Raw genomic sequence first — 15,533 nt, forward strand, 5'->3', positions numbered from 1 at the left:
TCTTGAGGTGACTCTCCTACAGTTCCTGAAGTTGGCGTCTCTGTACTTCCTGTCTCTTTAAGGAAAGGAAAGATAGCTACAAGGCCCTGCTAAGCCCCCCTTTTCCCTTTCCCTCTGGCTGGAGAAGGGCCTGGGGCTCCAGGGATGACCTCAGTACCAGCTGCTTCTAGAAACAGGAAGAAAAATTGTTTACAGATATATAAGTTTTATTATCACATAAAAAGGAAGCTCTCAGAAACCTATGAAATCTGAGTGTGCAACCAAAACCAGACTTGCTTATTTGGGCTTGGGATTATAGCTGCCTAAGGCAGAACTCTGAGCAGAGGAGGCAGCAAACAATTGTACCCACTAGCTTTTAATTTTTTTCTCTTTCTTTTTTATTTTTTTTACTGAAAATCAGTTTATTAATAACCTGCAATTAAAATTTGATAAAATGAAATCAAAGGATTTTATAGAGCTACAGTACAATATTATTTCATGTAAAAATTGTTTCTAGTTTTATTTATTTATTCATTCATTTAAATTCAATATTAGTTTCAGGTGTACAGCATAGTGGTCAGATAATCATATACTTACTTTACAGAGTTTTCCCCAATATTTCCAGTACTCACCTGGCACCATACATAGTTATTACAGTATTATTGACTGTATTCCCTGTGCTGTCCATTACAACCCCATGATTAATTTGTACTTACTTCTTCCTCCCTTCAGCTTTTTTACCTAGTTCTTCAATCTCCTTCTCCTTTGGCAACTATCAGTCTATCTTCTGTATCTGTGAGTCTGTTTCTGTTTTTCTGTTTTGTTTGTTCATTTGTTTTGTTTTTTAGGTTCCACATATAACTGTAATCATATGGTATTTGTCTTTCTCTAACTGACTTATTTCACTTAGCATAATATCCTCTACATCCATCCATGCTGTCACAAATGGTAAGATTTCATTCTTTCTTATGTCAACTATTATTTCATTACATATTTCTACCCCAACTTTTTCATCCACTCATTTACATGCTCATTGACTTTTAATGCCTTTTTTCATAGAATATCAGTATAAGAAAGTGAGGAAGTCAGTACTGCTCTAGGAGAAAAGAGTCTTCTCTGGAATCTGCTATGAAGCACAGGTATCCCCAATACACCTCCCTGAAACCAGGAAACACAAATTGAAAGAGGATTCTAGCCCAATATTCCATGTGAAGATGGGTTACTGAAGCTCAAAGCAGGGAAAGCAATTTGCCTAAGATGATTCAGTGTTAGAGTTAATAGACAATCCCAGGTATACTGACCCTGGACTTGGTCTCTGTCATCTTTCACTGTTGTTGCAAGGAAGACGGGAGAAGGTAGCACACAGACCTCAAGCTGGTAGAGTATGTAAGTAGAGCACATGGCTAGTTAAACAGCTGGAAAAGTCCAGTGGTAGGACGGCATTGATGAAGGGAGGTGCTGTGGCAGGCAAAGTGACAGACACAGACAAGGGCAGACAGGCAAATAGAAAGGCAAGACCTTCTGTGTTGCACACCTGCTCTGTGGGAGCTTGAATGCCCTGTAGATTTCAGCACAAACTTAGATGCAATTAACTGAATTTGTTTGGTTCTCTGGGGGCTCTGTGCTCACAATCACTTTTATGGAAAATAATGATATGTTTTCTTCAGAGATGCTTAACTTGAAGGGAAGGAGAACTTTTGCCCCTATCCTTTTCTGTTAATAACATCATTCTTATATTAACAAAAATCCAAGCCTTCCAGCAGACAGTTCACAGGAAAGGAACAGAGATCAATAAATATGTGAAAATGGATCTGGTTTATTCATAATTAATAAATGTAATAAATATCTGCATACTTCACCCATCATAAAGATGTTTTTTAGAAAATTTCATAATACATTATCTTGATAAGGCTGTGAAGAACCCATCACTTTCTTCCCTTTGGTGAGGTCTCACTTGGCCTCTCTTCAGAGAGAACATTTGATAGGATCAATATTGGTCAAAATTGTCAACATCTCATATTCTAGGAACACACAATACTTCTATGCACCTTCTCTACGAAATCATTTACCCATGTGTGTAGAGGCATGGCTAGTAAAGCTTACTACAAAATTGTTATAAATTTGCAAAGCTCTAGACACCTAAAATGTCCATGAGTAGGTCAATAAAAAGGGGCGTACATGTGCAAAAAATACTCTACTATGTTTAAAAGATGTGAGGTACATTTGTTCTGACATGGAAGATATTCAAAACACACAGTTTCCTTAAAAAACTAGTTGCATAACAGCACATATCTCAAATGTATAATCTCATTTGTGTAAAACACTGCAAACACACACACACACAGACACACACACACACACACATCTAAGCCAGATGTTCTCTAGATCCCTCCCTCTCTTTCCCAGAAACACCTGTCTAATCTCTGGGCTGAGAAAAGCTTTAGGTTCCCTGGTCTTCTCTTTTACTCTGAGAGCCTTCCATCAGTGTCTAGGTCTCTGCAGCCCATCACTTACACTTGGCCACAGGCTATCTTACTGGCCTCCATAGGCCTGGCAGATCTCTTTATATCCATGATGATCTAGCCCTTCAGGTCTCTGAGGCTGACATACCAGACAGTAAGAGTTTTTCAGAATGTTTAGAATTAGAGTTTGGGGCAATTTCTGAAGAAAGTTATGTTGGAGGGAAAAGTCAAGCATGATAGAGACATGTTGAGGGAAAAGTTCAAGCCTCTTCTTCTTTCTACCATTAAAGGAGCCATACGTTTTCTGCACTCTTTGGTCAGTTTGACTTCATCAGTGCACCTGTTATGTCCCTGCTCTTTTCCAACCCAAATATCCCCCACCAAAAAAGGAGTGAAACAGCATGCAAATTTTGTCTTCCACTGCCCAGCCATCCTTAGTGTCCAATGTGAAATGCCAGGGTTTTGGGGTCACACTGGGAGATTAGAAGGGAAGTCTCCTTATCTATTTTCCTTGGTTTTAGGGGGTTGACTCCTTTGCCACGAGGGGGCAGTGCCTCTCCATGCATGTGCCTTAGTGCTCCAGTGCCCAGGAAGCCCCAATTGGTCAAGGCTAGTTGGTGGTCACAGGGTAATCTAATTTGAGGTTAATGATGCAAAGTCCTGCTTGTGCTTGCCCACACTGTATTGATTCTGGTAACTTGAGTGCTCTGCCAACCCAGTCACCCTGTAGGGAGAGGATTGTTAGGTTCATCAGCCAATGAAGAGACTGAGGCTTCAAGAAAGGAAATACTAGTTCAAGGTCAAATCTTGAGATCATGGCAAGGATGGGCAGAGCATAAGGTTGTCAGATAAAACACAGAATATTCAGTTCAATATGAATGTCAAATAAATCATGAATAATTTTTAGTGTAAGTATATCACTTATGTTACATGGAGCATACTTACATTAAAATTTATTTGAAATTCAAATTAATTTAATTGGCATCTTGTATATTTTTTTTCCTCAACCTGGCAACCCTGGTCTGGCAGAAACCCATGGCTCCTGCTTACCAAGTTCCTGAGTCCCACAGAGCACACTTCTCTGCCTGAAAGGTGCCCTCCAGAAAGTTCAGATTTCATGGCAGAGCTCAGGTTTCATGGCAGCTGCTCTGATGGAGCTGGGAAGACTTCTTCAAAGGCACTCAGGAATGCAGGAAGGGCTTATGTCGGCTCTTCTTCACAGAGCTCAGTCCTAGAACTGGACAAGTGGGGCCAGGGAGGGGCTCAGGCAGCCAAAACCATGCCACTCTGTCTAAGCAAGTTCTGGTCCCTCCCTTTCTTCTCTTTTTCCCTTTCCTTCCTCCCTTCCTCCTTCCACACCCCGCCCCATCTTTTCCTCTCACTGGGCTCCAAGTGTACTTGGTTCTTTTTTCAAATAGTGTCCTCTTCCCCCAGAGGCTCTGAGGCTGTTCCTAAGAGCTGAGGATTCCAAGCACTGACTCACACAACCTTTGGTGGTTGTATTTACCAGGGTTCCTCAGAGAAAAAGAACTAATAAATGAATGAATGTATATGCACATGCATATGTGTATGTATATAGACATTTACATTAAGGAATCGGCTTATGCCATTGTGAGGCTAGGCAAGACCAAAATTTGCAGGGCAGGCTGACAAGGTAGAATCTTAAGCAGCAGTTGATACTGCAGTCTTGAGACAGAATTTTTCTCTGGGAAACTTCAGTATTTGCTGTTAAGGCCTTCCAACTGGTTGGATGAGGCCCACCCACATTATCGACGGTTAGTAGTTTTCTTTCCTTAAAGTATATTGATTGTAAATTTTAACCACAGCTACAAAACATCTTCACAGCAACACCCAGACTAGTTTTTGGTGAAATAACTGAGGACTCTAGGCTACTCAAGTGCCCACATAAACCTCACAGCAGTCTAATCAGTAGGGACAGCTGAGGGAGAATTTGAACTTAGATCAGAGTGTGCAGGACCTGGGTACCCTGGAGGCTCCAGTGTTGACAGGAGGTTCCCCTTATCCTGCTTTTTTTTCTTTTGTTCTCATTGTTCTTGAATAGGCTGACTCAGGGCATCTAAAGACTATTTTTCTTGCCTGGGAACTCCATAATGGTAGAGGTGAGACATACTCTGTAGTAGAGGATGCCTCTAACCTAAGCTGGGCTTGCTGAAGCCACGACAGGCCTGCGATCTAACCCTGCTTTGGCCAATGGCTGATTCTGGGGTCTTGTGCCAGTCCTAGACTCTATCTAAAAATGATCGAGGGTGGACATCATCTGTACTCCAAAGGGCCAAACCCAGTGACCTGAGAGCCAGGGAAGTTCTCACAGGCAAAGGTTCTGAGCCTTATCTCTTCTATGTTGCTTACAGAATTGCAGGGGAGAAGATTACTAACCCAGCCAACAAGATATAGTAGGAACAGAAGGTGCTGGTTCAAGGCTTAAGTCCAAATGGGAGTCTGGCTCCTCCCCTGTGCAAGGATATATATTCCTTGAGTTCTGGCTCCTCAAATAACTTATTTTCTGAGTGCTTCCTCTCTTCCTTGATCCCTGTGTGTCCGTGGCCATAGCTTGCAAGCTAACAACTGGTTGTGATGGCCGGAGCCCCCTCTGGCATCGAGGAGGAGATAGAAATGTCTATGGACGAAGAACTGGATTCTGATAGCCATGGGCAAAATCAAGACCACCTGATGATAGCAGGTGAGGGTCCTCTTTCCTTGGGTGTTTGCACTTGTGCATGTGTGTTAGAAACAGTGTATGTGTGGCTAGGCAGACGCTCATATACCGTATTTCCCCATGTATAAGATGCAAACTTTTTCAAAAAATTTGGGGTCTAAAAACTAGGTGCGTCTTATACAGTGATTGTCAAGTCATTTAAGAAGTGTGGCATTTTAAAAGCCATAGATGGAACTGAGGACGAGGCAATATATGAAGACAGTGATTTGTCATCAGACACAGATGAAGACAAGCTAATAGATAGGAGTTTTGACAGTGATGAGGAGTTGTATGAATTTTATGAGGAATAAAACTTGAGTTCAATAACTTTATGTAATACATTTTTTTTTCAAATTTCGGGCCCCAAAATTAAGGTGTGTCTTATACATGAGAGCGTCATATATGATACATGGGGAAATATGGTATATACATGAATGCATGTGTGGGTATGTGCAATTGTCTGTGCTTTTCTGTGCACATACATGTGATCTGTACCTGAGTGGCAGGAAGCTAAGGGAAAAGAATTGATTTGAACATTTTGCAGTCCATGAGAGAGGTGGGTGGGAGCATGAGATGTGGTTCCTTGGTTTCCCCTTTGTCCAAGCCACCACTGTATTATTGCAAAACATTCAGAGGATTCAATTTTTAAGATAAATCAGATCAATTTTTCTTCTTACCCTTCCAATGCCTTCTCCTGCCTTTTAGAGTGAAATCTAAACTCCTTATTATGATCTACAAGATCTGATCAAGTTTACCTCCTCAACCTATTTCATGTTGTGGCATAGTGACCCACTCCACTCTACATTTTTTCTTGTCCTTATAACACTCCAAGACTGGTTCTTTCTCACAGCCCTTGTGCTAGCTTTTCCTACTGCCAGAAATGCCATTTATTTAGATTTTCCATGGCTGGGCTTTTTTTCTTGTTCGTGTCTCTGTCTCAATGTTGTCTCTGACTTTTCTAGAAGTTACGTTGTCCTGTATTTTTTTAAAAATAACTTTGGAAACATATGTCTCTTGATTTGAATCTTATCCCCCTTGTGTACACACAGGTAGTTTCTTGGTTGCTGTGATCTTGGTCTTTTAGTCATTGATCTCTTTTCAGTTATTTAACACAGAACTTGGCCTTAAGTACTTGCTAATCTTTTGAACAGATTAAAAAACTGAGAGGCCTTCAGTTGGCCACTGCATAGCAGTGAATGGGTGTTGAACAATTCCAAAGAAGTTTGGGGACCTAACTACTTTCTAGTGTGTCTTGTTCCCATGAAGCCTTGGTAAAGCTTCTATGAGTGTTCCTAGGGCCTTTATTCTTCTCTCCAGATATACTAGACCGTGGAACATGGTCCCTGGGTGTCCCTCAGAGGCGACAGAATTTGGAATCAAAGGCTGCTGGCGCTGCTGCAGGCCAATCAGTTTGGAGTATGACTGCCACCCGGCCCAAGAAAATGGTACTCTTTGGGGGCTCTTGGCATGTGGTAGCTGGGTTGAGGTTGGGAGTGCTGGTTATAGGGGCTTAAGAGTAATGATGGTAGCTTGAGCAGGAGGGATGTTGACTTCGGGGGAAGAAAAAGCAGATAAATGAGAGCACTGGCATTCAGCAAGAGATCAGAGCCATCTTTTGGTAGGATGGGAGTTCAACCTTGAGAGTCCTGAAGAACATATTGCTTGGGGAGTACATTTACACTCTGTTCTGAAAAACTCCATTGTGTGTGAAAAGACACTTCCCTTTATTAAAAAATAAATATATTGCTCTCTCTATATCTAAATATACCTATACTTCTATATTTATATTTTATATATTATATAAAAATATATTTCTACATATAAATATATAAATATAAATATTTAAAAATATAAATGTATTTAAAAAATTATATATCTTAGGGCTGGGACAAAATAAAGCAAGTGAGGTTTCTGTGATTCCTAGCTATTAGGAAATCCAGTCGAAGAATAGTCTAGAAAAAAATAGTGGCCATATTGTTGCAAAAGATACTGGGAAAAAGCAGCTGTTTTGGAGAGGAGAAAGATCTGTTTGTTCTAGGGAATCTCTGAGTCCAGTATTTTTGTAGCCAATTCTGTTAGTTACATTCACTGTGAGTGGGCGCAGGTTTCAGAACAAAAGGTTGTTACACTATTTCAAAGGTTACTGAAGAAAACAAGGTTGGAGAGCAGGAAGACCTAAATGTTCTAGGGAATAGATTAAGATAAATGCCGAAATGATTACACTCCCAATGAATAAAGAGAAAAAAAGCACCTAAGTCAGAGAATGCTTGAGAATAAAAATAAGCTAGAAATATTGTATTAACATCTTGCATCCAAAGGCTGAAGCTAAATCAAACTGCTCCAACAGGTTAGTTTCCACGCAGCAAGCCACTCACGCCCCTAAAACTGAGGGGTTGGTGGTTGTGATATAACCTCTGGATTAATTAAATTTACTTCTTAGGACCAAAGAAGTACACTTCAAAAAATAAGTTTAGATATTTAAAATTAAGAAAATTAATTTAACAGTTTTACTTATTTGCCCATTGTTTTGCTATTTTAAAAAATAGAACTGTTACTGCATCTGAGAGAACCACAACCAGTCCCTCACCCTTATTTTGTCTTAAAAAAATCTCATAAAACTTTCTGTCCTTCTGATGCTAATCTTTAGGAAAATCAAAGGGATGATGTGGAAATTGTTCTAGGAGACACTGTCAATCATTTTCCCCTTTAGAGTCCTGCTGGGGTCTTCTTGACACCCATTGTCCTTTTAATATTTTTGAAGTTTCTGAAGAAGAAGAGGAAAATAAATAAGCATGAGTGTGAAGTACTGTTCATACAAAAAATGTCACACCACTGGTATCTATATGCACTTTTGAGAAAGATATAGTTTGCACTATTACAACAAATAGAGCTTAATGACAGAGTTCCCATGAAAATCGTTCATACAGAAGTTGTTCCAGCCTGCAGTTTAATGCTTTTCTTAAGAACAGAGGAGGGCTGCAGATCTCTCTCAGGTGACAGGAGACTTGGGATGTCTACTTTCTTTTTAAGAATGAGGCAAATAGAAGGGCCTTCCCAGGACTCTGAGCTTTGGTGAGGCCTGTCAGATGGCAGATTTTTCTTCAACAGAGGGGGCAGGTGAGGAACTAGTTTTTACACTGGGGTATCCTTAAATGCAAGAATGAAGAGGTTTCTACTTTGCAGCACTACCACCTCTGCTTTCTAGTTAATTTAGTTCAGGTTTGGGATTGAAAGTAAGTTCCTGGCTGCTAGCCAGTTTGGGTGGAGGGGTAGATAATATACCTGTTAATGCCCCTGTTTTCCACCCTAATCCTCAAGATTAGTGTCCCAGTAGCCTCCAAGTCCAGACTCTATCGGGGCACTGCCAGGTAGCATCCCTCCTCAGCTTCACACCCTCCTCTGGGCCACATTGAAGGTTGTTTCACTCACTTCCACTTTCTTTACTTGCATTTTTTGCATTCTACAATCTTGTTGAGCTCTTTCATTCCCCGTTGCTTTTTCTATTATCCTCTTCCTTGTGGGCTTATATCATTTTAAAAGACTTCACTGTTGCTTTAATGGAGTCTTAAGGGGAAGGAACGTCAAGTATGAGACCTATCACAGTGTATTGGTTAAGAGTACAACCTTTGAAACAAAATGTCTTGTGTTCAAATTACTGCTCTACTACTTACCAGTTAGGTGATATGGGCAAGCTATTTGAACTTTCTGTGTCTCACTTTTCCCATATTTCAAAATGGGGTGCTAATAAATAATATATGTTTCAATGAGTCATAATGAAGATTTAATGACTTGATATTGGTAAGGGTTTAGAGGATGACATGGTCCTTGACATGTCATAATTGTGTATGAAGCAAGCATCTTGTAGGATATTTCATCTTGCACTAGAAACTCAGAACTGAGATTTGAACCCAAACAGGTCTGCCACATTTTACTTCTCTAGCTCACACTAGCTCTTGAAGGTATAAGATACCTCTCGCCCCAGAGCTCTGGAAAGAGACATCCACTCCAGAGAGATATTAGCAAATGGATAGAAATGAAAGACACAGAGATGGCTGGGCTCACCCAGAGAAGGAGAAAGAGGCTATGGTTTCCTAGTAGCTAGGCTTCTATTCTGAGTTCTGACACTTACCATTTGTCTTCGGGAAGTGCAATCATCTCTCCAAAAATTAATTTCCTTGACTCTAAAATCAAGGTTTTCCATTCTCCTTCAGTGGTTGCTGAGACTCAACTGATATCTGCATGTGACAGTGCTGGCAGAAGACAGGAACCCTTATTACTGAATCTGAGATGGCCAAGATCTACTGAGGATCATGGTGTGGGTGGAATGGTGGCAAGCAGACAGGCTCCCCTGATATTAGAAAGTTCTAGCCCCTTATTCTGGAAGATCAGACACCATAAGATACCTGGCAGGGGGTGGGGGAGTGGAGGTAGCACTTACTGGTCATGGAGAGTGTGGGGCAGCCACATATATTAGCTGGGACTGAGAAGATTACTTTGACTGATCATTCCTTTACTTAGGGTACTCACCTGCCAATATTCAGAATGCCAAGAGAACAAGGTCATGGAGATGTTCTTTCCCAGGATTATCCCGGAAGCTTCCAAAGCATGAGATTCCATTATGACCGGTAAGATGGATCCCAGAAATCTTGAAAGAGTAAAGGAGGAACTTTTTGGGCAAGGACTAGGGTGGACCAGAAGGTCTGAAAAGCAGACTGGCCAGGAAAGCCTTGTGAGCAGCTGAACATAATGGTTGGGGACCTGTTGCCTCCCCACTACACCCCCTAAACCTCCTGGCTCTTCAACCATTTGAGTTTCTGAGTGCTCTGCAGGTGGGTTGAGCTGGCTTCCAGCTCTCAGGCCCCAGGACTTGTTTACCAAGGAAGGAAAAGACTGGAAACTGACAGAGTCACTGTCTGGAGAAGACCCTGACTTTATCTATTTGCCTTCATGGCCTTCCTGTGCTTTCTGTCAGTAGCTCTGACTTGTTGTCTTTTATTATTTTCTAGCAACCCAGCGACAGATATAATTTCAGATATTGGCCTGGAAGAGCCAAGCCGACTTGAGATGAAAGCCATAAGAAGAGAGGTGAGTGTCTATTGTGCTCGGGATTCACTTAGAAGGTGGAGGCAGAATCATGGTATTTTAGAGGAAGATGGGCCTCACCAGTGATAAATTTATCCTCCTTTCTTGAGGTTGCATAGCCATTCCTGTAATATAGTCACCTTATCCTCTAGCAGCCAAGGTGAGGTCAAGCTCCCCTCTGTTACTTCTAAATCTCTGTGGCTCCGAGTTTAATTTTGCTGCCCAGCCTTAAGCCTGCCTCTCTTCCAAGGTGTGGGAAAGGGAAATGGAAAGAAAAAGATGATGAAGGGGGAACATAAGGGGATAGAAGCGTCTATGCAGAAAAAGTGGCTCTGAGGTCTTAAATAAGGGTATTCTTGGGTGAGCAGAGAGTGCAGCAGCCATTGGTATGGATGTGGACATGAAAGGCTATCAACCTGGTGGCCATATCTGGCTCCTGATTGTCACCCCATCTTGGGACCCTCACTTCACTGTTGCTGCTTTTATCATGCCAGCCCTCCCCAGAATTAAATTTGCACAACTGATCACTTTGCACAACTGGGAAAGGTTAGCCTCATGCAGACACTCAATGTACTCAGAGAAAGGTATAAGACAGCCGAATCTGCCAACACAGGCAGTCCAGCTCACTCCAGACCTCTGGTCTCTTACCCAAAGGCACTTTAGCCTCCAAAAGGGCAGCAAAGCTCTTTCTTCTTCTAATTTCATACTTTTTCCCAATGGTGGGTTATGGGCTTCCCTAGAACAGCTTGGCTCACCAGCCTATTCTTGTTCTTTCTGCAGTTGCGTTTGATCAATGGACGTCTATGTGCTCTGGAAGACCATGCAGCCACCACGCGCCAGAGAGAAGCTGCGTTCCTTACTCTGCTGCTGTCAGTCTTCATCGGCAACATGTGGCTATGGATACGCCAGTAAATCTTTACCTGCCATCCTGCCAATAGAGCTCTCTCCTCCTTCCCCTATTCCTTCCTTTCCCTGAGCCACCCTTGTCTTTCCTTCTATCTTCCAACAACCTCTGGAAGTGGCAGGGTCATATTCCAACTTTGGTTGGACTCTCCGCTGGGGGAAGCCTTAGCTGCTGGGAGTTGCAGGAAGATCTGAATGGGATAAGATACAGTCCTTCGAAGTAAGGAGCAGGGCATAGGGTCCCCACAGTATCATTAGTGGCAGATGCTTCTTGCCTGTTCTTCAGGACTCCACAGTGACCATCTCATCTTTTCTGTTCCATCCTATGGGGCAGGGGCTTGGCTGTGATTTCCTGTTATCTTTCTTACATGTTGTGCACAGGACTTTGCATAGAGATGTTCAATAAAAGTTCAATGATAGAGGCAAACTGTGGTGGCTGAGCTTTTTGAATCCAGAACTCTTGTGGGGCTCTGATTCCCACTTTCCTCTACATGCCATTTTTCCCAGTCAAGGAGGAAGAGCCCTCCTTTGGGGTAGGGTTTTCAGGTACTTCTTGTTGAGCTCAGGTCAGGAAGTCTCTGTGGGAAAATACTTCTGCAACAGCTTGTCTGGGCCATATGTTGCAGAGACTCAATAAAATGAATTATCTTGTAAGGGACCAGAAAACTTTTTATTTGCTCAGGGGAAAATTGGGTCCCAGGGAGGGAAATATAGCCCTGGGATTGTCCAGAAAGACCAGTACAGGTCTGAGTCTAAGATGTTTCTCCTGAGTCCTTCTTCAGACTTGCTGTGGATGAGGCACTGTTGTAAAGTAGCGTACCCCACATGCTGAAAAGTGCTGTACCTCACTTCTGCAGGTTTATGTAGAGAAACCAAGTCCAGATGAATTTTGAAAAGTTTTATTAAAGAAATATATTTATTAAATATGCCGGCCACATATGGCTGACATGGGGCATTTGCAGACCCAAATCATGTGCACCAAATATATCTCAGGGGCTGGTTATATACCCTTGATCACACACGAGCTGAGGAGAGCATGACATCATGGTACAAGCTTACAACATTTGTTTTGGGGATACACAAGAACATTAAGACTTCCAAGGTAACACAATCAAAGACATTTACAATATTTCAGGGTTCATCTTCCCTCCTTTGCCTAGAGGTATGTTATTCTCAGGATTCCAGGAAGGGGGGAGGAAGTACGATCAATGTAGGGTGGTATGCAAATTCTGTCTCCTATTGAAAGAGAATTTTCTCGGTTATCCTTTATTTTAGTTTTAAAACTAAATGACCCACCGTCCTTGCAAGCCAGAAACTTCTACATTTTTCTCCCTCCCCTCCCCAAAGGAAGGGCAGGACAGTAAAGCCTGACCTTTCCTCCTCGAATATCAATATTAATTTTGCAGCTTTTTGGTACCTTACTACAGCACCAACTCATCTCTGAAAGATGAATGGGAGGCTACATAAAGGGGCTTTAAAATTCATTCACCCAGTCCATAGAACTGTAACACTCACTTCAGACAGGATGGATTATTGGGTAGGACAGTGGAACTCAGCCTGAGCAAACAAGAGTATCACTGCTTGGGGCCTAAACACAGGGCACATATATTAGGTGTAAGAAGCCTTTGAAAGAGATGCTATTCCTTCCCTGGGACAAAAAGATAAAAGCATGTCTCCTGGGGGAAGGGACTCAGAACATTATTATTGGTTTTAATGGCTAACCAGACCATCTCCAACGCCCAGAATTTCTCCATTATAAAGAAGAGAGTGTGTTAGTGTAAAGCCAGTAGGCACGGCCACCATCACAGCCACCTGGCCCATGCAGGTTCACATTAAATTCAGGCAGATGGTAATGAAACAACGGAGCCAAGAACTGGTGGGCCATTACCTTTAATCCTAGCTTGTACCTGGTGGGCAAGTAAAAACACAAACCGGGCTTCAAAACCCACTCATTCAGTGCTCACAAAGCTACTGACTTATCCGAGTTTCCTAGAATCAAAGGTTTCTAGCTCACTAGCCTTATTCACCTCTGTTTCCCATCTCCTTCTGTCACACAAACTCTGCACAAACTAGCTTCTCCTTCAGCATTCTGCCATCTTGGCTGCCTCTCCTCTCCTCCACGTGGCCTTTCTCTGCTGTCCTCTAGCATGGGCTCCTCCTAGAACGTAATCACTCTTCTGCTGGAACAAAGTGATCTCTCTTTCTTTTAAAACCCTTTGGCGCAAAAGCCCTCCCCCAACACATATTAACATAATCACGCCCATTCCAAGCAAGAAAGGCAATTAATATAATCACCTGGGTGACAGGCTTCCACTTGGGCAGTGCCATCTTTAACAAAGTGAGCATAATATATTTTATCTGCCCAACAGTTAGTCACAAGATACAAAATAAACATGACTCTGTGTGTGATAGAGACAGAGGAGAGGGAAAAAGAGTGAGTTAAGGAGGGTGAAGGAAGGGAGAGAGGGAGAGACTTGAGTTCTCAACCCTGCTCTGCCTCTCTTCTACCCCCCCCCCCGCTGGTCCTTCATGACCCCTATATAATGATGTGGTTTTTCTACTCCTGATTTTATGGGGCTTGTAATACTTCCAAGAAACAAGAGAAGTGGGAAAAAAAACCTCAATCCTCTCTGTCCCCTCCAAATGAGCCTTAGATCCCCTGGAATCACTGGAGAGCTAGGAGGAAGATGGCAGTACATCTTCGCAAGACATGCCTCCACTCCTGACAGTCTCAGGACAGATCCAACGTGTGGGAACTAATTAAGGGAAGCATCCTAGTGTTCAGGTTCAGTGAGAGGCAGCATGCGTAGCTTCCTGCTACCAACCCCAAACTCCTACTGCTTTTGATGACATGGAAACTAAGCCAAGCAAAGTAGAATTGATTGGAGCTAAGGATGCCAGGAAGCTTGCCCTTGAGTAGCCCTCCTCAAGCTGTCCCATTCTTTTGTTCCATCTGGACCACTAAGGGAAGTTAAGAGGAAGAGAAGGCTATTTTGGGGTAGGGGAAGTCCTGCCTTTGGGACATGGGTGCATATTTGTGAGAATAGACACAAACATGTTTGCAGAAAAAGTCTGGTTGAAAATATGTTGTGAAACAAAGGTTCACCTTTGGGAGCAATTTAGCTGAGATGCAAACAAACAGTGTTGTGGCCCCTTGGAGAGATGCCTCCTGGTCTGGTAGAGCTAAGGAGCAGTCCTTGCTTGGCCCTGGCTGTTTCTCCACCCAGCCTGAAGTGTGACTGGCTGTTCCTAGCCCTTCCTGTCTTCATCTCCAGGGTCCTCCAGAGGGAAACCAGAGTAGAGCTGCCCTATGATGGCCCCCACTGCAGCTGGGGTGACAGGCATTAGGCTCCCTTTTCAGGGATCTGTGAGGGTCTTTATTGTGGTGGCTGGTTCTTCCTGCCTGACTCTCTGGATAGGATCTGTCTGGAATGTCTGCTCCTTCATATTATTTCCCTGCCAAGCTGCCTTGGCTTTGCCCAAGCTTTCTAGCAAGAGTCCAACCTTGTCCCAATAAGCCTAAAATTTACAAATGGACAAGTAAAGGAAGAAGGTCAGACTTATTTATAGTTAAGGGGGTGATAAAGGGGGTTATTCTACAGCATGTTGTTTATTGTTCCTCTGTGAAAGTTCCCATGGGTTGCCCAGGCTTGGTGTTAAAGGGATATAGAGCCAGTCCTCCAATTGGATCAGGAGCTTCTTGAAGGCTGGGGTTAGCTTTCATTGCCTGGCATATCCATAGCACCCAGCAGAAGTAAATTGTTGACCAGAGAGCCTCACTCATACCATGGTCCTCAGAGAACAATTCTGGCCTGATTGCTTCCTGAAGGGCTGGCTTTGCCTTGGTTATACAAGTCTGGCCTTTAGGGCATGCCCTCTGTGGAAAAGTCTTCTGCATAAAAGTCAGTCAATTTTGACCATTACTTTCTCTGGTGCATATACTGTGTGCCATCACATTGCATTTTTTAAAATTTTGGATTGCACAAATATTACTTGATAATTTCCTAAAAAATAGATACATTATAGGTGTAGCTAACAAAGCCCCTTGTCCCCCAAAGTTATGCTGTCCCTGAGCTAACTCTTGTGGTTGGCTTGGTGTGCATCCTTGTGAATTCTTGCTATCATATGCTGATACGTACACCTGTGTGTGCCCTGGGCTTTGTGTACAAGGTCTTATGTAAGCTGCCTCACACAGTCCTCTGAGAAAGCAAGGAGTCCCCCAAACTGTGTATAAGTAGGAAAAAGCTAGCTGTAAGCTTCTGGTCATGCTACCCTGCTGGGAAAACCCCAGACCCCTGCTAGCCCCAGCAGAATCTGAAATTCAAAAATTCAATATTCCAGGTTTTCTCTCTTAGACTGGCTTTACAGAAGGTGGAGGAATGCAGCAAGAA

At 42.7% G+C, this 15,533-nt stretch overlaps 1 protein-coding gene across 1 annotated transcript; it reads left to right on the forward strand.

The window, feature by feature from the left end:
- Window positions 1-5,033: 5,033 nt before the first annotated feature.
- Window positions 5,034-11,545, forward strand: FATE1 (fetal and adult testis expressed 1). Its single transcript, XM_066250105.1, has 5 exons — window positions 5,034-5,142; window positions 6,475-6,602; window positions 9,676-9,782; window positions 10,164-10,242; window positions 11,020-11,545. Exons 1-5 carry the CDS (start codon window positions 5,037-5,039, stop codon window positions 11,149-11,151), a joined length of 552 nt encoding a protein of 183 aa, XP_066106202.1. The 5' UTR covers window positions 5,034-5,036; the 3' UTR covers window positions 11,152-11,545.
- Window positions 11,546-15,533: the final 3,988 nt, after the last annotated feature.

The sequence above is a fragment of the Saccopteryx bilineata genome, chromosome X, assembly GCF_036850765.1.
Source record: "Saccopteryx bilineata isolate mSacBil1 chromosome X, mSacBil1_pri_phased_curated, whole genome shotgun sequence".
In the NCBI taxonomy this organism is placed as follows: Eukaryota; Metazoa; Chordata; class Mammalia; order Chiroptera; family Emballonuridae; genus Saccopteryx; species Saccopteryx bilineata.

What these genes read in the sequence shown, in the direction of transcription:
- FATE1 (XM_066250105.1), top strand. Translation starts at nt 5,037, where the DNA reads ATGGCCGGAGCCCCCTCTGGCATCGAGGAGGAGATAGAAATGTCTATG. An exon ending in ATGAGATTCCATTATGACCG is followed by an intron (nt 9,783 to 10,163) that starts GTAAGATGGATC and finishes ATTATTTTCTAG; the next exon opens with CAACCCAGCGACAGATATAA. An exon ending in TGAAAGCCATAAGAAGAGAG is followed by an intron (nt 10,243 to 11,019) that starts GTGAGTGTCTAT and finishes TTCTTTCTGCAG; the next exon opens with TTGCGTTTGATCAATGGACG.